This window comes from Paramisgurnus dabryanus, chromosome 6, assembly GCF_030506205.2.
Source record: "Paramisgurnus dabryanus chromosome 6, PD_genome_1.1, whole genome shotgun sequence".
Classification (NCBI taxonomy): Eukaryota; Metazoa; Chordata; class Actinopteri; order Cypriniformes; family Cobitidae; genus Paramisgurnus; species Paramisgurnus dabryanus.
Window position 1 is genome coordinate 40,101,986 of NC_133342.1, and position 25,635 is coordinate 40,127,620.

Sequence of the window (25,635 nt, forward strand, 5' to 3'; positions counted from 1 at the left end):
CAAAGCAACTTACATTGCATTCAAGCTATACATTTTTATAATTGTTTGTTCCCTGCGATTGAACCCACATCCTTTGCATTGCTAACACAATGCTCTACCCACTGAGCTACAGGAAAATAAATGTATTAATAATTACATTTTTATAAATTATTTAAAGACTAATTTATTATGTGTGAGTAAGTACAACATCAACACTAACACACACAAACATAAATATAATGAAACAATTATATAAATGATATACTTATATTGATTTTATGCTTTTCAGATCACAAAGTAATTTATTTCACGAAACATTACAAAAAATTATGAAGAGTTTTGAGAATGAATGGGTTCCCAGTGGCAGATGTTTCGCATTTTGACCACAAGATGTCGCTAGTGTGCATCGTTTTGAAGGGGAATCCTATTACAGTACACGTGAATGAAAAGCATCGGTGCTTCGTAAACTAGCTTTATTTCATCATTACTAATACAAATACACTCCCCAAAACTATTTTTAATAACTAACTTAAGTAACGGTGCAAGGCAACTTTTGTTTTAATACAACAGAGTAATCATACAACGTTCGAGTACCGAAAGGAAGGACCCCAAATAAGACGTCCAGCATATTGCCCGCTCATAAACCATACAATTATATGAACAATCATTAGAAATTATTGGTGTTGCGTATTTTCAACAACAATGCAAATAAGTTTTATTGTTTTATCTAAATATATATTTAAAATTATATAAAGCGGATGTTTTTAAGAAGAACAATTACAAACATCATCACCTACCTATTTACGCGACGCGTCGCTGTCAGGACCCGCGAGAATGAGCTCGAGGAAGCATCGCAGGAGTAGATCCCGCTCTGATTCTAGAAACAGAGACCGAAGTAGAGGCAGAAATGTGCGGTCAAGGTCTCCCGAAGAGAGACACGGTCGAAACCGATCCCCGGTGAAATTTTCTCGCAGACGCGGCCGGTCCGACAGCAGCGACTCCAGGAGCAGCGGAGATTCCGCAGGCCCGAGCCGACGCAGAGGCGCCGAGTCCGGTCACTCCAGCGACTCAGACCGCGAGCAGAGAGGCAGAAGAGTGCGATCACACGGACGATCTAAAGACAGAGATCGGTACGTAAAACCTAAGACTTTCAAGTACCAAACTTATGGTTAAAATGGCTACATACTTATCTACTATGTCTGCCTGTATCATACCTGTCTATGTGTTTACATAGTAAACGAACTCGTTATTCATAAGCGAAAGGTTAATCGTGTTGACTTTCTTATGTGGTCTTCAAATTATAGTCTTAAAGACATTTATGTTTCTACTTTGGCAGATGTTTTTTTTTTAATCAAAAGTGAGTCAATGTATAACTTATATTAGTATATGTTTTCTCCCTTAGAGTCGATCCCATGACCTTTGGGCTGCTAACTCAATGCTTTGCTAAACAAACTATGTCGTGTTTTAACGTATAATTACAGCTCTCCTGGTGACAGCCGCAATGACCAGAAGAAACACAAGAAAAAGACGAAACACAAGGATGAAAGGAGCAACAGCAGGAGGAGGTCATCCTCACAATCCAGCATAGAGTCAAGGGCGAGAGATGGGAGGAGCAGCGAAAGAGATAAGAGGAGACAACACAGTAGGAGCCCAAGCGGAGAGAGACGGAGGAGCAGAGATAGAGGGAGAGACAGAGACAGACGAAGACGCTCGGAGTCCTCGAGTTCCTCCTGCTCCTCGGCCGAGTCTGACCAGGGCGGGAAGGCGACGAGAGACGCTACCGCCGTCAAAGAGGAGAAGAACAAACAGAAGGAGATGATGAAAGCGCTGGAGACTCCGGAAGAAAAGAGAGCCAGACGTCTAGCCAAGAAAGAGGCCAAAGAGAGGAAGAAGAGGGAGAAGATGGGCTGGAGTGAGGAGTACATGGGCTACACCAATGCAGACAATCCCTTCGGAGATAACAACCTGCTCGGCACGTTTAAGTGGCAGAAGGTGAGTGAGGATTATGCGGTAATGAGGCGGGATGGGGATACGTAATGACATCACAGTGATGTTTACAGGGTCTTTATCTCTGTGTGTGTGTTCATCCATCAGGCTCTGGAGAAGAAGGGCATTGGACATTTGTCAGAAAAAGACCTCAAGGAGAGAAACAAACGCATCCAGGAGGAAAACCGGAGAGAATTGCAAAAGGTACCACTTTAATTTTATTTAAGTTCAAGAGTCATATGGGTGATTCTCACAAAATCCAGATTTAGAAGGTGTCCAGCATCAGAAAGCCCTTGAAGCCATTTTTTTGCACATTGCTATAACCGTTATTTTTAGAGGATTTAAAAAAAAATTCCTACAGAATTATTTAAATTTTTTAGATTATCATTATCAAAAATGATCATTACCGCAACATCATATTACATTAAATATATGCATTTACAAACTCATGTTTCGGTAATGAGAACTAAAAAGTTGTCTAGGTACTATGACAAACAAAATTTCAACTTTTATCTGGAGGGAAAAAATAACTGAGTGTCACAGTCAATTATGTCCCTTCCAACAATTGTTTTTTTTATGTTAGTTCCTTGAGGGCTTAAATAATGACTCAAAATTTTTGCTGAGGATGATAAAATTTGAAATGAGAAAAATGATCACCAAACACCACATGTTTCTTTACTGTAAATGTTTATTGTATAACATGCACTGAAGCTTTTTATTTTTTAGATTTTTTTATTATAAATATTTTTATGTCAAAGAACCCAAATCCAGTCATGGACATGTTGCCGTAATGAAAATTTTCCTCTTAAATGTGGAAAAAACAACAAAATTGGTTTGTGTGATGTCATTTGAAATCATGTGCGAAATAGTACATGAAGAGATGTTTGTAACTGTATGTTTCTTATTTTGATACTCTTACTTTGCATTTACTTTTTTTATCAAAATGTTTCATGACACCTTATAAGTCTAATTTCGCGAGAATCACCCATTTGGCTCATGCCTATACAAAATGACCTACAGTTGATTAAAGGTACGCATTACATTAGTATGTATGCTTATTGGAATTGACGTGTGTGTTGCTACAAGTTAACAAGATGTTCAAGAGATGTTGACATATTTTTGTAAAACTTTCAAAAATGAATCTCATGTAATTTTTTTAATCACGGAGTCGCAAAAGTTCAAATAATGACCTGTGTTTCTCTCTTGGCGTGTGCAGGTGAAGCAGCTGCGTCTGGAAAGAGAACGTGAGAAATCCATGCGAGAGACAGAGTTGGAGATGTTACAGAGAGAGAAAGAGGCGGAGCATTTCAAAACATGGGCGGAGCAAGAAGACAACTTTCATCTGCACCAGGCCAAACTAAGGCACATACAGGCTTTCTTCTTCAATTATTTTAATGCTCAGTTCTGCTGCTGGTTTTCTGACCTTCTGTAATGTTAACTTTAAGACCAACAAATTGAATAATTTGTGCTTGGGTTAAATAGGTCTTGCATAGATGATGAAAATGAGTTAAAACTGCAGAGGAGCACATTGAATCATACTGATTGAATCATAATCTAATCAGAGTCTTTTCTGTGATCCAGGTCTAAGATCCGAATCCGTGACGGTCGAGCGAAGCCCATCGACCTGCTGGCTAAGTACATCAGTGCTGAAGATGATGATTTGTCTGTGGAGATGCACGAACCGTACACCTTCCTCAACGGCCTCACCGCCACAGACATGGAAGATCTGCTGGAGGACATCAAGGTGGGTCTGAGAGAGAGAAAGAAGGATGGTGTAGTTTGATAGTTTTCATACTGTGACTCACACAACCCATTACTGATCATTTAACAGTCTACATGCATAATTTTAACTCGCTGCAGATTTACATGGAGCTGGAACAGGGCAAAAATGTGGATTTCTGGAGGGACATGACCACCATTACTGAAGACGAGATCAGCAAACTGAGAAAACTGGAGGCGTCAGGAAAAGGGCCAGGTGCTTTGACATGCACTCGTTCATTCATACGCATTAGTATATGTGGTCATAATCAACATGCGCGTAAATCAAAAGGGACACAAGCACACTTACATCATAGGTTTCTTCATCTTGAACCGCATAAAATTTGATTTGTGCAAAACAGAGTTTGGTTTATTTTACATCGAATACATCATCTTCTTACTTGAATTATTTGCAAATGAAATATACAGGAACTTTATTTAAAGATTAAATATTATACAAACACATGCAGTGCACCCTGACAATCTGTCCTCAAAGTACTGAATTTGAAATAAATCATTTAACTGTCTCCCATTGTGTGTCATGGCAGGTGACCGTCGTGAGGGCATCAACACTTCGGTCAGTACAGACGTGCAAACCATCTTTAAAGGCAAGACGTACAGTCAGCTTCAGGCTCTGTATATGAACATTGAGAATAAAATCCAAGCAGGAGGTTCAAACCTGGACATCGGATACTGGGAAAGTCTCTTGCAGCAGGTGCGCGTCTACATGGCACGAGCCAGGTGCGTATCAAAACTTAAGGTTTTGTGAATAAAATCTTCATGGATTGGACCGAGGGTAACATTAAAAGAGATCTTCATGTGTTTGTGCAGGTTGAGAGAGCGCCACCAGGACGTTTTGAGACAGAAGCTGTTTAAACTGAAACGGGAACAGGGTGTGGAGAGCGAGCCGCTATTCCCCATCATTAAAGAAGAGTCAGAGAACGAGCGACCAATGTGAGTGATTTCATGTCTTACTCTTAAACATTACAGAATATCTTCATCACATCATGCTTTTACCAGGACTAATTAATATTAGATTATCAGATTTGTCAATTATTATTTGACGGTCAGAAGATACTTTCCGTGTAAATTTTTATATCAGGGTTTTAATCATTATGTTGTGACTTTCTATAGTGCGCATATATTTTTCTGATAGTGCTTAACTGGATTTTTGTTTTTTTAAATGAAGCAATATTTGTGTCAAATGTTTTTACAAAAATGTCTAAATACAATGGATATGAATGTGATTTAGTGGTCAGAAAGTATAGGAACCCATATATTACATTAAAGTCCCCCTGTAGTCCATAATTTGATCCCTTAATGCCTTTATGGTATATGAATAGGCAAATTAGTCACTGCCTCATCACACCAGCTCAGACTGCCTGACCATTGACGTGATTGGTTACTGCATGCTTGTGATGTAGATAACAGGGTCAGTTTAAACTGTTTTTTTGAGGCTGTCTTTGGAGAAAATACTCAGATTTTGACTTATCTTAATATCTACTTGCCTAGTGTTCCATTTTAAGAAATGCCCAATGTGTGATTGATTCAATCTGTCTTAAAGTAGCACCGGAAGGGCGGAGTCTTCAGACGAGGAGGCGGGCAGCTCACGGCAAGGTGCCAGTCGGACGACAGAAGATGCAGAGAGGCCCGATAAAGGGGAGGGTAAAAGGACGAAAAACACGGCGGGAGAAGAGGGTGAGCGGTCTGAGGAGAAGAAGAAAGACGGTGAAGATGGAGGGGAGGAGAAAGAGGAAGCACCAGAGGCAGTGTTAACAGAAGAAGATTTGATCCAGCAGAGTCAGGCAGAGTACGACTCGGGACGTTACAGTCCAACCCTTCTGCAACCCTCTGAACTTCCACTGGACACTCACATAATCGATGTAGAAGAGGACATGCAGAGACTCGTGCTGGCCCGGAGACAGCTGGCGGTCACGGGTACGTATCTCTCTATAACATTTGCTTGTTACCATAGTAAAAGGACAGAACATGCATTGAAACTGAACTGTAAAACCTAGAAGAGCATTAGTTTAACTAATCTATGCAACATCTAATGTGTTCTTTATGCATTCAGCATAACAGTTTGTTACCCTGCCTCTGAAATCTACGCTAATGTTTTATAATCTAAAGATGGGATGAAGTTTGATTTCACATTTATTTAAATTTTTGACATGACCTTACTCCATAAATATTTAAGATATGCAAGTTATTTTTCACAAAAATGTTCAACTGGCATTTCTGCATTAACTCAACACTGTACTCATGCAACTTTTACCCCTCTTCCTGCGCTAGGTGACGCAAACGAAAGTGCGGAGGATGCGTTTGTGCGGCGTGCTAAAGAAGGCATGAGCAGCGACGAGGCCCAGTTCAGCGTGGAAATGCCGTTGACTGGAAAAATGTATTTGTGGGCCGACAAATACCGTCCCCGCAAACCTCGCTTCTTCAATCGCGTTCACACCGGCTTCGAGTGGAACAAATACAACCAGACGCATTATGACTTCGACAACCCGCCGCCCAAAATCGTCCAAGGTTACAAGTTTAACATCTTCTACCCCGATCTCATCGACAAGCGGTCGACGCCGCAGTACTTTTTGGAGCCCTGCCCGGACAACAAAGACTTTGGGATTCTGCGTTTTCACGCCGGACCGCCGTACGAGGACATCGCGTTTAAGATCGTTAATCGCGAATGGGAGTATTCGCATCGTCATGGCTTCCGATGCCAATTCGCCAATGGGATCTTTCAGTTGTGGTTCCACTTCAAGAGATATCGCTATAGAAGATAAACAGTTGAACAGAACTGAACAGTTTCTGTACATTTATAAAAAGTGAATTTGATGGGTGTTGAATACATGAATGTGTACTGAGATGGCAGAACATTTCTTTATTGACGTCATTTGTATTCCTGTTAGTGGAAAAAACATTTTTAATGGGTTAAACTTCTATATTGGAGACATTAGATACCTGTTATAAAAATACAGTTTTGTACCTTTTCCACAAGGCAGGAACAAAGCTTGCTTTCGAATTCTTCTTTTTAAACCCTTTGTTTTTATTTTGGTTGCTTGTATTTGTCTATAAAATGTTCTCTTTTTTTTGTTTTTTAATGATTAATAAAGATTATTTCCAGTATGGAGCTGCAAAACATTTTTATTTCTTACTTTTTTATATAAAAAATATAAAAGTAAACAGTATGGACCTTATTAGTCAGGGTAGATGCCATATTTATTTTTGCTGAAATTTTTTTGTTTTATTATGTTTTATTGGTTTTAACTAAATTAAATGCTAATGTCGACCTTTTCGATCACTAAACCTATATATACACAAGGACAGGATACACCAGTAAATACGCCGTCTACCCTGACTGAGGTCACATTTATAACATAAGCTACAGTCATTTGACACACATCTTTTGAAATATAGGAAGTTCGTTCTTGTTCAGGTCGTATGTTGCTTTTAAAGGCAACATACTTGTGTCTGGGTAACACCCACTGCGAGTTTTAACATGTGTGTGTGTGCGTGGTGCTTTGAAACTCACAGTTGGACCAAATATCCTGTCTGCATGAAATTAACATGAGATGTGAAAGTTCACTGAGCAGACATTTAGTTTTTATAGCTGCGAAGATGAACCAGCACCATTGGGCTTGGTCTGCTTAACAAAAGACATTAGCGAGTCCAATAATCAGATCACTTCAGATCTCAGATTCATCGTCTATGTATTTCAATGAGACCCGAACCGAGGAACCAACTGTGGTTGACAGTCTGTCGGTTTCTCTAGCGTCAGAACACCGCTGGTTGTCAGCGTGGTTATTATTGCTGTTCATGTTCCTCATAGAAGTTGATGGTTTATGATCCTCAGCCCGGTTACAGTCGAGCTGGTCTTCATGCTTGTTCCCTCCTAAACTTCTGCGAAAGCACAGCAATGGTAAATGACCTTTGTACAAGTTCCAAATGACTAACACAGCCAACAATAGCGACAACAACACCACCACGACCACTAGGGTGTTATAGTTTTCTCCAACATCATGAAGTGAAGCTGTAGTCCCGCTTCCCAACCACAGTTTCAGGTCATACGCTGCATGCTTGGTTCTGTATTTCCACTGGGATACGGTTTCGACTGAATCGCAGGTGTAGTGGCCGTTGTGCTCTTCTGAGGCGTTGAGGATCATCAGACCGTCGGAGAGGATCTCAATGGTGCTCGATGCTGTGATCGGCCGTCCGTCCACCTGCCACTCCACCTGTGCCAGGTTGGAGTACGGCTGGCACGACAGCTTCACGGTATTGCCGGGGAAAAACGAGCGGCTAACCACCTTATCGTTATCTGTAACACAAGGTTTGGGTTTATCGTTATTCTAGAATGACAAACATGTTGACATTAATAAATAAATAAATACAATTCATTTTGAATTAATTCTCATACATTTTTTGTTTATAAATTAATTTTCACACATTGTTGTGATTATTTAAATTAAATATTTAGCAAGGTAACCTGGCAGTAAATATTTATACACATAACACATATTTAAAAGTAATTATTTAATGAATTTATCTTTCAAAAACTGAAAATTCTTCAAATGAAATAAACACAATAAAGTGTCTGAAAAAAAGACTATACCAGAACCGGCATTAAATAGTCGCCAATCCTACTAAGGTCATAGTAGACATGGACCACATGTCTGAAGTGGCTGCAAAAAAATACATTCCTGCAGCTCCCCCTTGTGTTTTTTAGAAAGATGTGCAATCATTGCGGTGATCTGAATCAATCGTGATGAGACGATTATTTAATCATTGTGACAGCTCTAAGTGAAATACATAACAAACCTGATGGTGAACATCCACTGGCGTTGCCCTCTAAACTTTGAATCACAGAACTAAATGGAAACAACAAATACATATCAGTATTGTGAATGTCACAAAAATACATACATGGGTCATGTTTACCCTAAATAACAAAAAAGGATAAATATATAAGCATGAAGTGAGCATTAGCTAACATGAACTAACAATGGATAACAGTTCTTCAGCATTTATTAATCTTAGTTTATGTTAATTTACTAAGAATTTTTCAAAAGTTGTAATTGTTTACATTAGTTAATGCAACATGAACTAACATTAGGGCTGTGTATCGCCAACAATTCCCCGATACGATACGTATCCCGATACAAGGGTCCCGATACGATGCGCATCACGATACAAGACTATTTTGAATTACATTTTTGTTCAGAATTTAGTAACATTATTATTATTTTTTTATTATTTGTTTATTGTACATTTGAATAAGCAGTGTTGACTAACAGTTGTGTTTTTGCCATTCATTTATTAGCTATTAGAAATATTTAAAATCCCAGAGGTAGTACTTAACTTATGTTTTTTTTAAAAGCAGTTTTACAAAGATGGTGCCTTACTCTTGTCTCTCATTATTCTACATCTATGAATATATCTATAAACATGCAGTCAGACTTAATACTATTTAATAGAAATCAGATTATTAATGTGACAGTTATAGTTTGAAGTAGCTCTGTATCTCTTCTCTAGACGTACACTTTTCACATGCAAATCTTTGTCGTTTTTCTTCTCAAATGCGTTAGTACTGTTTTATAAGAGCATGGCTAATAAAGCTCTTTGCAGTAGTATAGGCTAAGACAGTGGTTCTTAACGTTATTCCTGGAGGCCCACTGCTCTGCACATTTTGTATGTCTCCCTCATTTAACACACCTGATTCAAATCATCAGCTCATTAGAGGAGATCTCCATGAACTGAACTGAGTCTGTCAGATAAAAGAGACATACAAAATGTGCAAAGCAGTGGGCCTCCAGGAATAACGTTAAGAACCACTGGGCTAAGATATCTGCGCTTTCATACTGAACTCATTGACTTTAATGTGCGCGCGAGAGAGAGAGCGCGACTACGCAGCTCACTATGCAGACACGTGCGCCAGCGAGACAGACACGCAAAGTGAAAGTATACCCCGCCACCTTTAACTCTACGTACTCCGCGGAAAACATGCGTACTTTCCATATGGATCACGGATCAACAGCAATTCGTCACGTTACTTTCAAAAGTACATCCGAATCGATACGGAAGGTGCTGTATCGATGCGCCCATTGTCAGGCGTCCATGACGATGTATCGTCGTTTCGATATTTTGAACACAGCACTAACTAACATACGCAATCATACTGGCATTAACTAATATTAACAAAAATTGCTAAATGCTGAAAAACTCAATTGCTCATCATTGTTAGTTTATGTTAGCTTATGCATTTAATAATGTTAACAAATGTATTGTAAAGTGTTATGTCCAATATAGAAATGCTTTACAACTTAAATAATATATAATTATTGTTTTTGCATTGCAGTAATATGAATATAGATGGGATTAAAATAACAGCTGCTAGATCCTGCTGACTACGCCAAAATGATTGATCCAACTATGGCTACGTCCAAAATTGTTAGATACCACAGATCCAACTTTAGATCTACATTCAATGCTCAGTTTAGCTTTATCGATGGTCTGACTTCATCATTGGTCGGACTTACTTCATCGATGGTCAGACTACCTTTGATGATGGTCTGACGTCTGACTTCACCGATTTGCAGACAATTGACAAAGCTAAACTGAGTATTGAACGCAACTAACATTATTCAACAAACAATCGTTATTATTTTTTTATTATTACTTTATTTTAGGGCTGTCAAAATAACACGTTAATTTTGATTAATTAATCTGAGAAAAAATAATACTTAAGTACCACATCAATGCAAAGCATCCAGGAGTTAACGTTAATCCGGAGGTACGACCTAGCACGTCCCGTAATTGATACTGCACTGTTAAACTTTAGGTAAATAATCTTCCTGAAGCAATTTTGAATTTATTTCCTTAGCAAATTACTGTAGGTCATTTTGTTGATTGTTATGGCCATTATTATACACAGTGAAAATAATAATAAAAGAGTTTTTGAACTTTAATGTCACTAATGCTGATTATTCATTGATTCATTAAAATGAAAATATTTAATACTTTCACAGCAAAAGTTATGTATGCAATTAATTTAGATTAATTAATCACAGAGTATGTAAAATTTTGAATCGATTGAAAGCCCTACTTTATTTGTCTCCTGCCTGCTGTTTTCTTATGAATCTCTGTATCTGCATTGTGGCACTACAGAGTTAACATTTTAAGTAACGCACTGAGTAATTTTCCCTGACATGAGAGAGATCTTTTGAGCCAGATCTAAAGTTGGATCTGTGGTATCTTGGACGTAGCCATAGTTGGATCTATCATATTGGCATTGTCGGCAGGATGGAAGTCATCAGGATCTATCAAAAGGGTGCATTTGTGTAAAAGTATTGGGGTTCACCTGTTTCTGGTACTATGTGTGCTGTTTATGGTAGAACAGCGGCCTGTATCGAGGTCCCAGCCACAGTATGGATCTCTGGCCAGAACGCAGTCCAGACAGTTGAGGTACCGCCCACATTCGCTGACTGACACCTGCACCACGCCCACTTCTGAACCCGCATACAACTGTTTATAAGATAAACATAACTAATGTGTTAAGAAAATGTGGGCATGTCGTCGATCACATACAACTATATTTGACTCGTATGACTCATAACCCAAAACACATCTTAGATATTAAAGCCCTTAAAGGAAATTTCGTCCACTTGGTGGTCATATTTGCAACACCTTCATGTAGCTACTTTATTTTTGTTTGCACCTTCCCCTATATAGTTATAGCATTGCATTGTCTTGTTAATGTCTTTGCAGAAGCTCAGTGATGATCTCATTAATAGTTTGTTACCGTGGTGTCTGAAAGTCGTAAGATCTTGATGGGCTGTGAGAGGTCAAACAGCTGAATTTCTTCAATGATAATCATCTCACCATTATAATTCACAGCTTTTAGCACAGATCCGCTTTCTGACACACAAAAAAACAATTTCTTAGTTAAAATGTGATTTTAAAAAGTCAAAGAACTTATCAGACAGTGAAAGAGTAAAGAAATAGTTCACAGATAGTTGAAATAGACCCCATAATTTACTCACCTTAACTTGTATATGACGGCCTATCCTGGCTATTCCTAGCTTTATAATGGCGTTGAAAATATGCCATTGCAAATGACTGTGGTGGGTTACTATGTGTGTTTAAAGTGAAACAGTACACGAGAACCATGATAACCAACGCCTTGCATATCGACGGTCAGCTGGCGTGGTTTTTTTTTATCTAGATGTGTTTACATTCAAATGCGACATTTTTACTTGCTATATATGCTCAAAATATGAATCATTTCATTTTAAGAGAGATATTAACCCACACTGGAGTTTTTTTCTGATGATAGATGAGTTTAAAAAACCCTGGATATATTCAATCCCATTATAAAACTAGGAAGAGCCATTAATATAACTCTAAGGGTGGGTTGCACAAACAAGGATTAAATTAAGCAGAGTTTAGAGCTAATCTAGGGTTTGTTGATCTCAGTTTAATTTTAATTTGAGTTGTGTTGCACCACTTAAATTTAAACACAGATTAACAAATCTTAGATTAAAACTTTAAACTGTATTAAACCCTTCATCTGCGATTTATTTTGTCCGCCATGTTGAATTTTTCGGTGTAATTAAACAAAAAACAATGTTGACGTTGTCATTCAAAACGGAAATAAACAGTTCATGCAAGCAAAGGTAATGCAATTTTTGTATTATAATTCACCTACATACACCGGTAGGCTAATCTAAAGGTCTGATTCAAATAAAAACATTTGACAATCTTTTAAAACAATTGTATTGATTAACAGATCAGGAAATATTGTGACAGGAAATATCGCAAAGCTTAGATATTGTGATAGCTGTCACCGGTGCTCTTAATAATCTTTTGAGCCGCCAAACTCACTTTGTTGAGACGTTATAATAAACGCATCTTTGAATAGCACCACCACGCTCGCAGTATGTGTTTCTAATCATTTAGCCAGACATTTAATTGTAAAAAAACATATTTAATCCTCCTCATATGCAAGTTTAAAGTTAATCCCTCACTGAGATTTAAAACAGAGTTTAAAGTAATGGAGCAACAGGATTAAAGATAATCTAGGTTTACTGTAAAATTTAAACTTGGATCAAAATGGCAGTTTAACAGAAAACCTGATTATTTTTAAACAGGTTTAAAGTTTGGTGCAACAGAATTATTAAATAAGCTTTGATTTAAACCAGATTTAGGCCTAATCCTTGTTGGTGCAAGTTGCAACCCACCCTAAATGTGTTTAGCTGAAGAAAGAAGGTCAAGATAGCATTAACCCTTAAGAGATCCTAGGGACATTTTTATTTTAAAACCATCTTGACTGTGATTATTGATGATTGCCCAAAATTTTTAATTAGGTTAATTATTTTTGAAAAATTTTAGAATTTTCGTTTTTTAAATTAGCTTAAAATGGCTACGCTACGCAAAAACCGACATGTAATCCCAGGGCCAAAAAATAAATTTTTGTGTAAACTCCGCCCACAGGAATACGTCAGTCGCCAGCTAAGCTCAAACAGCCCTGCTAAGCTAAGCTGCTGTCGAATCACCACACACTAAACAAACTACACAATCAGAACTTGTTACGTATTTCTGAAGGAGGGACTTCACATAACAAGGAAGACATCATCCCGGTTTTAGGACAATGAAAACAGCGCTATACAGATAAGTAAATTGTGTAAAAAATACTGCGTTTTTTACACACAAAACATTAACACATGTTATATTGAGCACTGTAAACACAATCGAGGCCTCGAAAACAGAAAAAAATTGGAACTTTAAGGATCTCTTAAGGTGAGTAAATTATGGGCTAATTTCTATCTTCGGTGAACTATTTATTTAATGAGACATCTTTACTTGTGCCGATGAGCATGACTTGATGGGTGTCTCCATTTAGGTCAGTTGCAGTGGCCACCACAATTCTAGTAAACGCTGCGCCTCTTCTCACCAGCAGGGGGCGATCTCCAATAGGTTTGACTGCCTGGTCCATCAGATGCTTTTCTTTAATAAACTGCAGTGTTTTGTCTGGCAGATCCAGCGATTTCATGATGCCTTTACTTCTGGCGTGATCGTCGATGCACTAGAAATAGACATGAGGGAGAGTTAAGCCTGGAGTATAGTCTGTCGCACAGTTTAATGCACAGCCTTCCAAAGTAAAGTTTAAATGACTCATACGTGTACACAGACCTTCGACGCATGCGCATTTCGACAAAATGCAAGTATATCTCCTGGGCTACAAACTACATTCTATTGTAAGCGCAGGTGCAACCTACACGTTACGTACAATGTACGCAGGGTTTGAAACATCTGGCGGTGTGCGTATAGTACGCATGCACTCTTCTGATGATGAAAATTGCGTTATGCACACTGTACGCAAACCCTTGCGTATGCGTAAAAACTGGTCTATACTTCGGCCTTTAGTTTAGTGTACTCTGTATGCAGTGTTGCTTTAGTAAACCTAAGGTGGACTCACTGCTCCGGGTCGAGGGTCGGGGAGTTCACCCGAGTACATCACCCACTTCACAGATGACATCTCGACTTCAACAGACGTCTTAAACTTGCTTTTAGAAAACACCGCCTTGACGTCTTCGATTCCATATGCGCACACTGCAGAGTATTGTGAGGAGTCCCTGTCAATCAATCATGCCACAGAAATCACACAATTATGCGATGTCCATACCAACTCTGATGGAGGAAATAATCTGTGAATCTCATTAAAAGGTAAAGAATCAGACTTACGACTCTGGGGTAAAGATTGCATAAAAAACGCAAGTGGTCCAGTCGCCAGGGCAAAAATGAAACACATCCTGGACCAGAAGAAGCAAGTTGGTGTTTGGAATGGGACAGTCGAGCCTCGCTTTCAGGAACGATGTCCACTTTTTCTGCAGTGTCCTCAGCCCACCCACGTCTCCCTATGGAAACAAGATAATGTCACGTGAGAAAAATAGGAATCATTGTGTGTATTAGTGCCTTAGGAGATGAGGAGGTCTGGTTCACCTTGCACACGCGGGCTATTCGAGAGACGTGCACCTTGCTGTAGGAGTCATATTCCACTGCCGTTTCAGTGAAGAAGAGATAAATCTTGTCATCATCGCCTTCTGGGCTCCTCTCACCCTCCGGTATGTGAGCCATGTGAATGAAATTTGGTTCTTAAATGGCAAACGAAGCAAAACCAAATCATGAGATTCATGAGGAGTACATTTTTGTGCATGTTCTCCAAAAGTTTTGACATTTATTTATTGGACTAAAAGAGTCTGGAAACAAATAGGCTAAAGCCTAACTCGGCAGAAAGCATGGCGAGGGTCGAACCCTGCAGTAGTTGTATTGTGTTAGTAGTGATTAATGTGTCACCATTGAGCCAGCTGTCTGTAGAGTCTGTCCGTATGGTTTCCTCTGAACTGCGCATCACGACCGACTCTGAGCCACGAAAGTTTATTGAGGTTGCAGAGTACAGCACTCCATCTGTGAGACAGAGATTCAATTCAAATTGATTTCTATAGTGCTTACAGAAGCAATACACAATACCTATTAGTACAGGCCATAAATATTATTAAAGAAAAAAATGTTTAGATGTCACGTAAATAGTATTTTACCAATAGTTTTGTTTAAACCCCTTCAGTTTTTTTGTGGGAATGCGCAAGTTTACATCAAATACTGCAGTATTGCTGAAAATTTGTCATCTTTTGAATGCTCAATATAGATATTGCAATATTTGAGCTGGAACGTACCGACCATTGCGGATGTGTATCGCTGAGATGGATCAAATGGACATTTCCCCTTCCCATCTTCTTGTTTGTTCTCTAAAACCAGCTTCCCATCATCCCATGACTAAAACAACAAAACATATAATAATAATACATCAGTACTGTATATACTGTAGCTCAGTCTGCATCTGTTTTTACTGTGTTTCCATCCCAACGTTTAGCCAATCTTCAAAATTTGCAAACAAATTAAAAGAAATATGAATAAGGTGCGTTTCCATCAAGTTTGAGTGAATGATGGTGGTATTGGTAACCTAGTAACCAACAGTAAATAAAACATTCATTTTCGCATGCTTCAAAAATAGAGACATGGCTGCATTTAGTTACGATTGGGCAAGTTATACATTTACTGCAGTGCGGCTTGTAATTGATATGATAAAGACAACGACAGCTGATACAGCTAGATCAGGGGTGTCAAACATGCGGCCCGCGGGCCGGATCCGGCCCGCAAAGGTGTCCAAGCCGGCCCGCGTGATGATTTATACAGTATTATTAAATATTAAATACATATTTTAAAAACCCTTTTAGGCGGGTGTCTAGTTCGTTTTTAATATGAGAGACTTGCGGAAAACAGCAAAACGCAGAACATAGACTAAACACGGTGCCCAAAAATCTTGCCGTTTTATTGTTACCGCTAAAGATCCACTGATTCCGGTGATCCACTTCGTGTTTTCTGCATGGAGAGCGAAAACGACAGTTTCCAAAGTTCGTTGCATTAACAGGTAGATTCATTACATTATATCAGTTGTTAAACCGCAGAATTAGTAATTTGTAAGTTTGTTTATGTATTTCTTCCGGTAATGATTTGCTGTCGATGTTCTAAAAGTGCTAACAACTTAGCAAGCTAACAAAAACAAAATATCCACATTCTTATTAATGTAACAATGCTTGTCTAATCGATTTAATGTTCCCGATCAGATCTAAGTTAATATAAACACTAAATTCGCTGTTGTTGGCACTCTTTGTAGACAAAAAATACAAAAAACACCAATGCCTTCACAAAATAACGACAGAGAACGGAAAGAGAGGCTTTTAGCAGCAGTTCAACATTGCATTCAAAGCTCCATCAAGCCAGCAGGTAAATCATATTGAATATTTAGCAGATTGTCACACTTTAATTCTTGTTATTATATTTCCCATTATAATCACTTGTCTAAGTTGATGCTAGTAATATAATACATAATATGTATAATACTTTATTAAAACCATAATAATAGTACCACCCCCCATAGTGCCATTTTTGGTTTGGGCCACTGCCCCATCTAGCATTTTCTAAATGACTGTTCTCATTACAAATATATTCCAAAGTAAAGTGAATGGTTTATAAATAATTTTGGCATTAATGCAAAAGAAGGTAAATTAAAGCTTTTCAACCTATAAGGCCAGTGGGTTTTGTACAGATGTAAATTTGTGTGTATAGTATGAACAGTATGAGTGTGACCTTATGAAATGTAGTTTTCACAGAGCTGTGTGTTTCTCTGGTTTTCTTGCTAAACAAACTAATTAATTGGTTTGTTAAGTTAATTTTAACACAATTATCAGCACACTAAGGTTTAAAAAAATTATCCGGCCCGCACTTCATGGCGTTATTTACCATCTGGCCCACAGCCTAAAATGAGTTTGACACCCCTGAGCTAGATGATCAGACACGTGGGTTTAATGTTCACTACTTCAGAATTTATTTGGCAAATGTGTTTCCATCTCACATTATTCACATTACTCTTAATTGCAAAGGTCAAAAACCTCCTAAAAGCGAGCGTAAAAACATTTTTGCAAATTAAGAAATTCGAAATTTGGCATTTCTATAACTCGTTTCTTATTTGATACTTTAAAATGTGCATAAAATCAGTGTGATGGAAGCGTGTGATGAAACTCACCATGTATTTACAGGTCGGGTTAAATGCTTTGGTTCCACAAACATACATTGTGCCATTGTCCTTTGTATGAAGAATTCTTATGTAGTTTTTGCAGTCATTCTAAAACAAACATACAAACAAAAATGTCTAGTTTGCCACATATCACTGTTAAACTCATTATTTATAAAAATGTTAATCAAGAACGACACAAAGAGTTGAAGAGTTCAGAAGTGAAAGCTTACCCCCTGTTTCCCCTTAATGACACACTCTTTTTGTTCTTCTTTTGTGACTGACCACTCCACCTAAACACAATGAATACATTACAAATATGTTTATCGCTCGTGTAGTAGAATTAAAATAAACTGAATATGATCAAAATCAGAGCTTTTAGATTATGCTTATGTGTCTGACTACATGAATAAGTCCTCACCATGGCTTTCTTGACTGTAATATCATCCAGATCGAGGGCAAAAATTGCCTCTCTGGCACCCAGGATGAGCACGTTGAGATCTTTCCTCAACAGCATTGTGGTGTAATTCCAAAAACTGTCCTCACGAAACAAACGTCCTCCGTTATCTAACAACAGTCAAGGGCAGAAGTTTTCAGTTTTTGCCAATAACAGAAAAGTCACACAAATGTAGAGCTTACTCTGAATAATCAATAGACTGTTTTTATTTCCAAAACAAACTTTACTTATATTTACCGTATTTATTTATTCTTATGTATTGTATTGCATTTAACATATAAATACTTGCAAAAAAGTATTTATATGTTAAAAAATTTTTTTAAATGTGTGTTTGTTTGTAATACCGTAATACTATTTGTGAAAAAAAAATCACAAAAATCAAGAAAATAAATTATGAACCACAGGCTTATACACTGTAAAAAATACTTTGCTGCCTTAAACTTTTTGTTGAATCAACTCAGATTTACAAGTCATTTCAACTTCCTATTATTTATCTTGACTAGAGATGAGTTGTTATAACTACAGGTGAGTTGTTATAACTTATACATTTAAGTTGACTTTTCTCAACTATATTTTATAAGTTGTGACAACTAATTTCTGTTGACATGACGTTTTTTTTACAGTGTATTGATTATTCAGGGTATTGAGCTTATTTGTTGTTTTTACTTATATTGAATTATCTTTATTGTTATAATGTCGTTTGATGACCATTTATCATGATTGATTAATTAATCATCAATCTTTAATATATAGAGACCAGAGGGGGATAACCCCCATCCCCCCGAGCACATCGCACCCTTAACCCGTGTGGGTTGTTGAGGCCATTTTTGGCCATTTTTGTTTTGTTATGTCTTAATTTAGCCACAACTTTCTCTGTGTTTCAGCAAATGGAATGATTTTTGGTGACAAATCTTATATTTACACATATTTTGAGAAAATGCTTTGAAATTTTTCAAAAACTCAACAATATATCGTGGGCAAATTTACTACCCTTTCGTGTACAAAAAAGCCACAAAATTAAACGGCTGTAAACATGTATCAGATGAATATTTTTTCCAATTTTTTTACGTTTCCATTTTTTTACACTGTTATACTCCATATAACTCAATGTACAAGCCAGAAATTAGGCTCTGTTTTTTGCACAGGCCTACTAAAGGGTTAATGGTGCCACATGGTGATCAACAGTAAAAATGACAAATTTTACCTCTTAGCAAAAAGAAAAACACCAACAATAAAGAATGCATGATTATATGGTGTCATGGGTTCGCAATCAAAAAATTTTGTTATAACGGAAGTCAATGGGGCAAAAAAAGCCACAAACAACTAATTAGAGAGAAAAAAATAAAAACTGATGCTGCACAAAAACTGAAAATGCACCAAAGCCAATGTTTTTACCAATCTTTGACATGCCCAAGACTGTGAAAAAGGTAAACAAATATCCAGTCCACAATAACTTTTTATATTGAAAATCTGTAATTTTGTGTGTTATTTTCCATCAAATCAGTGACACAATTATGAACTTGTCAATTAAAGAGTTAAAATCATGGAAATTTTGTAAACATTTGGTATGTTTGATCAGTACTGAGGTTGATTAACAGATTTATGATATTAATCTGATACATTTTTACAGCCGTTAAATTCAGTGGCTTTTTTGTACACAAACAACCTGAAAGGGTAGTGAATGGGAACAACCCACAAGGGTTAATACTAACATAATATTAATGTTTCCAGGATTTGCCTACAAAATATGTCATCAATAGCGGACATGGCTTTTGTTTTCCACTGTGAATTGATAAGATATGAAAAGTAGGCGTTTCATTCAGATACAGAACTCGCCATAGACTAACAGTTAATGGATGCACTTGCCCAAGCCGTGTAGCTGACATAATCACAGAAAGATCGGCATAAGTTCATGAGGGCACAATTTAACGGATAAATAGTTTATAATGAACACTGAAATATTCTGTAGAAAAATGTTTAGGTATTAATTTCATGGGGACTTTAATACAGCTTTAAATATTATGGTACAACTACAAACAGAAGGTTTTTACTACTTCACTATTATCAGTATAATTATAGTTTTCTGTTTCCCATATTTGTGACCCTGGACCACAAAACCAGTCATAAGTAGCATATTTGAAGCGATAGCCAACAAGATGGGTCAAATTTATCAATGGCAAAAAATCATTAGGATATTAAGTAAAGATCATGTTCTATGAAGATATTTTGTACATCTCCTACCATTAATAGGTCAAAAATGTATTTATCATTAGTAATGTGTGTTGCTAAGACTTCATTTGGAAAACTTTAAAGACAACTTTCTCAATATTTAGATATTTAGAATTGTATGTCGGCCAAACATCAATGGGAAGTTAATTTTTCATCTTTCAGATAATGTATAAATCTCAATATAAAAAAGTGACCCTTATAACTGGTTTTGTGGTCTTGGGTCACATTTTTGTGTTTTCATATTTTTTTCTGTGTTTTCTTCATTTCATGTAAAGCTGCTTTGCAAGAATGCACAAAAAAGTAAAAAGCGCTATACAAGTATAAGTCAATTTGGATTATATTGAAAATAATACAATGTAAAAAATTATTTGCTGCCTTAATCAACTCAGATTTTCAAGTCATTTCAACATACAATTATTTATCTTGATTAGAGATGAGTTGTTATTACTTATAAAATATAGTACAAAAAAATAATTCATTTTATAAGTTGTAGCAACTCATCTCTTGTCAAGATAAATAATAGTAAGTTGATACGACTTGTAAATCCTGACTTGATTAAAAAAAACAAGGCAGCAAAGATTTTTTTACAGTGTAATATTTGCTTGCATTGAACTGAAAAAAAGTTGGTCACTTTCTGATAAAAAATAGTTGAACATGTCCAGAGTTATTAATATAAACTACTTGTAAACATAAAATTCACACCAGAAAAAGAAAAAACACTTCACCATGTGCAGAAAAAGTCAACTTACTCTTAAGGGCTACTGTTTTTCTGGGCACGCAGTTTGGTATTGATCCAAAACCACCCGGACTCCATAGACACAACACGTACAAAACAGCCAACAGCAACATAGCGGTGCGTTCAATTCTTCAGTCCAACACAACAATCTGTCAAAATCCAAATGATAATTTCAGGATAAAACTCTGTGCCATCCGTCTGTCAGAGAATCCTCATCATCGACATCTCTTCACTTTCATTCAGGACTGCTTCCATTATGAGATACATGACTTTAACTGCAAAACCACCTCAAAGACACTGCAAAGACCTCTGGGAAGGCATCTGAAAAGAGAGAAAGTCAGAAAGCGACAGAAGGCGTTAGGGGTGCTGGCAGCAGTATATCTGTCATTGCTATAGTCATGCTAATGGGGTGGATGAAAGCTTTTTCTCTGAAAACTTGACAGTATACCGTTCTGCTTTCAGAGACCCATGACAACACAAACCTCATCTAACCTCACTACATCCTGTGATGCTACTCGATAACCTCACAATCTAATCTAGTTTATCAAGACATGCACGCTATAAGGGGGAAGATTTGAAAAGTATTATAAAGTTAACTAACATCACAGTCTCACAAGTTAAAAAGGCTGTTAAAAAACAGTTAACCGTTACCCAGGTGTTACCCAACAGGATGTGAAAAGGAAAAGCAACCATTTTGCAACCAGCACGTAAAACAACCTTGGGCCATAACTTATGGAACATAACTTATGGCCCAAGTAGGGTTGGGAACATGTTTTTGCAATGCAATGCACTTTAAATAGCCATGTCTTACCTCATGAATATTACGTTGAGCCACTGTTTACAGTCACGCAACCAAATTAACGCAGCTTACCATAAAAAACACTCGGGCTGCTGAGGTAAGCTTTGTGTACTTAGTGTTAAATATGTCTAAAAGAAAGTCAAAAAGTGTGGATTCTAGGGCTGTTGACAGAAAGTGCTATAATAAACACGCACATGGCGCCGATCCCGTGGGTGCTTCGGTGCTCGACTCGAGCACCAACCGAAATGGTCAAGCTCATATGCTTAATTTCTTAACATATGCTTCATATTTCCCGTCTAAAACTTCCTCTTCAAAGCGTTTAAGCATTTCATATTTAAAAATGTATGTATTATTTATAAGCCCATGTGCATCAATGCATGCGTGTATATACAAAAATGATATCCTGCAAAGGCTGCTGTACAAGTATTATGACAAAACACTTGCTCCTGCATATATAAATCTCAAATCATATGTTTTGAATGTTTGAGAACTACTACTCCTAAAATGTCCACTTTACCAGGTAGGAAACCTTACGAGGACTACTTCAACAGGAATAAATGATATGGTGACTGAAAATATTAATTCACCTTAATATTTTGACAGTGATTAATAAACAAAAATGGAATTGTTTAAGTATTGTGCATTACTTTTCAGATTTCTTTTATTATATGGAATCGGAACCGGAACTGGAACCGGTAAATTCTTACAATACCCAACCCTATGCATATCACAATGTTATGCAATAACTGACTAAAATACTTCTAAAAAAGAAAACAATGTAAAACATTTATGCTGATTATATCATTTTTAAACATATTTAAGTAGCAGGGTATATTTATAGAAATGGCCAACATTTTTTATGTCAAAAATCATTAGGATATTAAGTAAAGATCATGTTCTTTAAAGATATTTTGGACATTTACTACAATATTTCAAAATGTGGTTTAGCGGATTTTCAAATAGTTGTATCTCGGCCAAATATTGCCATTTCCTAAAAAAACATACATAGAAGGAAAGCTTATTTATTCAGTTTTCCGATGATTCTTGTATACTGCGTTATTTAAATTATTGTATATCGCATTTTCCTTCTTTTGATGTTTAAATGGTTTTCTTGTTACTATGGGACTAAACGGTGACCTGAAAGCCCTAAACAACACTTTTTTAAATAAAAATCTCCATTTAAGAAAAAAGACTTGGGGGTACAAACAACAGAGTTTTCATTGATGGGGGAACTATCTTTTTAAGTCAAAAGGACTGTATTTATTGCCTCATTCTTTTCAAGTTTATGGCGAGAAAGAGAGAAAGTTAAGATGGGCACTTTTTAAGCTTTAAGACAAATGCTTGCGACCTTTTTTTTTGGCAGAAAAACACCACCAACAAAAACATGCATGGTATGTCAAGTTTTAACCCGTTTCAACTAGCTCTGTTCACAGCACGTTATTCTGAGAAATGAAGACGACCATTTCCCACGCCACTAAAACCAGAAACCCCATTGGGAGTAAAGCATTCTGAATATAGTAAAATAAATACACATATACAAACAACATGCATAAATAATTTGCATGTCCACAGAAACAGCCAACATCTGGAAAACCAAACATTTATAATTTGACATGTCAATGAATATATGAGATGCAACATGCGAGAGTGCAGATCTGACAGATAAAGGCATATTTTATCAGATCACACACAAGCTAACACACATATCTTTGTGGTGAGGTCCAATTACATTGTTTATATGATGTGTTTGAATTTACTACACTAGTGAGCCTTCAAATACATCGGGACTATTTAAAAATGTATACAAACTACTTAATTGAATCAATTTTCTCTGCAAGGATGCTCTTACCAAGTTTGCTATTTATTTTTAGAGCCCCTAAACCATAACCATGTCTGCACACAAACGAACACATACACACGCGCACACACACACACACACACACACACACACACACACACACACACACACACACGCACACACACAGGTTTGACAATAATTGTCTTGATGTCAATGCATGCTGGAGACTGACAAAGGTTTGCAAAGACTCTTATTGAATGACTATAAAAATGTATACAGTATGTTTTATAACTATGATTTCCTTTACTATCAACTTAAAAAAAAAAATTTTTTTTAAATAACTATACTGTATTAAACTATAAATATATTTTCATTTAAGTATCTTGGTATATAAATATGCTAACCGTGAATTGCATCAAAAACCTCTGTCAGGATCATCTCTGTTAGTCTCATGCAAATAATAAACTCTTGATTTCACTTCCTGTGAAAGCACAATATAAGGGACACAAAACATTTTTACTCATTGCAAACTTCTCACTGCAGTGGTTTTAAAAAACTCACCATGTAACCAAATTCCAAGTTAGTTTCTCAGTTCTCCTGTGTTTGCGTGAGCAGTTCCTCCTCACACACACAAACATCCATACAACTCAATGCAAAACAAATCAAAGATCTCTGAGCCTCAAATTATAGCCAAAAGTGTTGTGTGTCCTGTCACTGCACTGAACGGAGCTCATGGTGTCTGTCGCTTTGTTTCAGAGATAAACTGCACGGACTGTGCAGCGTAAAGTCAAAGACATTCTTCTGCAGGAAAGAAAAGCAAGAAAAGACTTGATTTCAAATGCTACTTCAACTAAACCTACAAGTCACTACAAGTGACAGAGGAGAGAGAGAGAGAGAGAGAGAGAGAGAGAGAGAGAGAGAGAGAGAGAGAGAGAGAGAGAGAGAGAGAGAGAGAGAGAGAGAGAGAGAGAGAGAGAGACTAAGTTTTGTGGATTAGCAGGTAATGAGAAAAACCAGAAGAACAAAATACAATGTGTCAATCTCACGCACTGACATAAAACAGTTTGAAAACAAAACCACAATTATTTCCTTTCACACTGAAGTGGGGTGAAACGACACAACGATGGGCCAATGCAATTTCTGCTTCAGCCCAAAATATTACAACTGTAAAAACGCATTAATATCACGCATTAACAAACATATCAAAAACAACTTAACAGGATAATCCTGAAGAACTTGTTTCATTCTTGCTGGATGGCTTTCCTAAAAAGTACAATATGCATTATCCTAAATGAATGCATTCTTTCAAAACTACGTAAATGACAAAAAACAAACACACCTATTTATAGTCAAGATGTCATGAACCCCAAACCAACATCCACCCAAACCTCAAAAAGTTGGGTTAACAAGCATGCACGTATGCACGCGCAAACAGTCTGTTTACTATAATGATGACATCCCATAGACCTCATTTCTAGAATTTCTGCCATATTTGAGATGACGCTTTCCCACACATACTAGTATTACTACCCCCACATGAAGAACATGCTAGAGTAGAGCTGCACGATTCTGTATAAAAATGAGAATCACGATTCTTTTGCTTAAAATTAAGATCACGATTCTCAAGAACTTTAAAGTTTATTTTAAAGATGTACAAATTAGTTTTTACAGGTGCAAAGAATTATGCTTCTGAAAGTTTAAAATAAGTTAAATGTTTATTGTAGAGTGATTATGTATTCATTTTATTTAAAGAAAAAAATATATATATACATTTCAAGTAGACATGGATTAACATTACTTCACGGTAATGAGCTATGACGCGGTTCGGCGGCAACCAATCGCAAGGCGGGAACCTCCGCTTGAGAGCATTCCAGAGAATGCATTCGAGCGTTTTTTGACGCTCTCGCTGAAGGAGTGAACATCCATCGGGAGAATAAATCTACAGGCACGCTTCATCTTCACCCCAACTACACTTGGGCCCAATTACAGAAAAACGTAATGTAAGCAGTCAGGTGGTCGTACAAAGATAGCAAGTGTGGTTATTTGGACGCAGCCAATGTTTCCCCCTGTGCTAAAAAACCTTTCGGAAGGGATAAGATCCTCTTTTTGGTACTAAAACAACGTCAAGGCTCTTTGTCGGACGTACCTGCGCATTGCTCTGCCTCACTCATTCTCTTTAGTTTCTGTTTCTTTCTTTCTAACTTCTCGGCGAAAGCATCCGCTGTACCAGTGGAGAGAGCACGAGCACATCTGGCTGCGCACTAATAAA

The 25,635-nt window shown here is 37.1% G+C and overlaps 2 protein-coding genes across 5 annotated transcripts; one reads left to right on the forward strand and one right to left on the reverse strand.

Annotated features, from left to right (window-relative positions):
* The first annotated feature begins 789 nt into the window (after positions 1-789).
* On the forward strand, positions 790-6,853 carry cactin. 2 transcript variants are annotated; one of them, XM_065276776.1, is made up of 10 exons: positions 790-1,109; positions 1,461-1,971; positions 2,074-2,169; positions 3,182-3,327; positions 3,547-3,709; positions 3,826-3,940; positions 4,272-4,464; positions 4,555-4,677; positions 5,291-5,661; positions 6,016-6,853. In XM_065276776.1, exons 1-10 carry the CDS (start codon positions 814-816, stop codon positions 6,504-6,506), a joined length of 2,505 nt encoding a protein of 834 aa, XP_065132848.1. In that variant the 5' UTR covers positions 790-813; the 3' UTR covers positions 6,507-6,853. The 2 variants fall into 2 exon arrangements, with proteins under 2 accessions (XP_065132848.1, XP_065132849.1); XM_065276777.1 differs by having other exon boundaries at positions 814-1,109; positions 5,288-5,661.
* On the reverse strand, positions 6,591-25,635 carry sema4e (semaphorin 4e). 3 transcript variants are annotated; one of them, XM_065276779.1, is made up of 15 exons: positions 25,513-25,635; positions 20,783-21,090; positions 17,769-17,914; positions 17,581-17,640; positions 17,360-17,458; positions 15,450-15,549; positions 15,073-15,183; positions 14,719-14,870; positions 14,461-14,633; positions 14,195-14,351; positions 13,579-13,801; positions 11,519-11,634; positions 11,078-11,241; positions 8,539-8,588; positions 6,591-8,038 (listed from the first exon to the last, which is right to left on the reverse strand). In XM_065276779.1, the coding sequence occupies exons 2-15, from the start codon at positions 20,880-20,882 to the stop codon at positions 7,410-7,412; spliced, it is 2,280 nt and encodes a 759-aa protein (XP_065132851.1). In that variant the 5' UTR covers positions 20,883-21,090; positions 25,513-25,635; the 3' UTR covers positions 6,591-7,409. The 3 variants fall into 3 exon arrangements, with proteins under 3 accessions (XP_065132851.1, XP_065132853.1, XP_065132850.1); XM_065276781.2 differs by lacking the exon at positions 25,513-25,635 and adding an exon at positions 23,928-24,216 and having other exon boundaries at positions 20,783-21,066; XM_065276778.2 differs by lacking the exon at positions 25,513-25,635 and adding an exon at positions 23,928-24,216.

Excerpts from the sequence above, each read along its gene's own strand:
- sema4e (XM_065276779.1), bottom strand. The coding sequence starts at position 20,882 with ATGTTGCTGTTGGCTGTTTTGTACGTGTTGTGTCTATGGAGTCCGGGT. Across the intron at positions 17,459-17,580 it reads TCATTAAGGGGAAACAGGGG|AATGACTGCAAAAACTACAT; the intron begins GTAAGCTTTCAC and ends TGTTTGTTTTAG. Across the intron at positions 8,039-8,538 it reads CAGTGGATGTTCACCATCAG|ATAACGATAAGGTGGTTAGC; the intron begins GTTTGTTATGTA and ends CTTGTGTTACAG.
- cactin (XM_065276777.1), top strand. The coding sequence starts at position 814 with ATGAGCTCGAGGAAGCATCGCAGGAGTAGATCCCGCTCTGATTCTAGA. Across the intron at positions 1,110-1,460 it reads CGATCTAAAGACAGAGATCG|CTCTCCTGGTGACAGCCGCA; the intron begins GTACGTAAAACC and ends GTATAATTACAG. Across the intron at positions 5,662-6,015 it reads GAGACAGCTGGCGGTCACGG|GTGACGCAAACGAAAGTGCG; the intron begins GTACGTATCTCT and ends TTCCTGCGCTAG.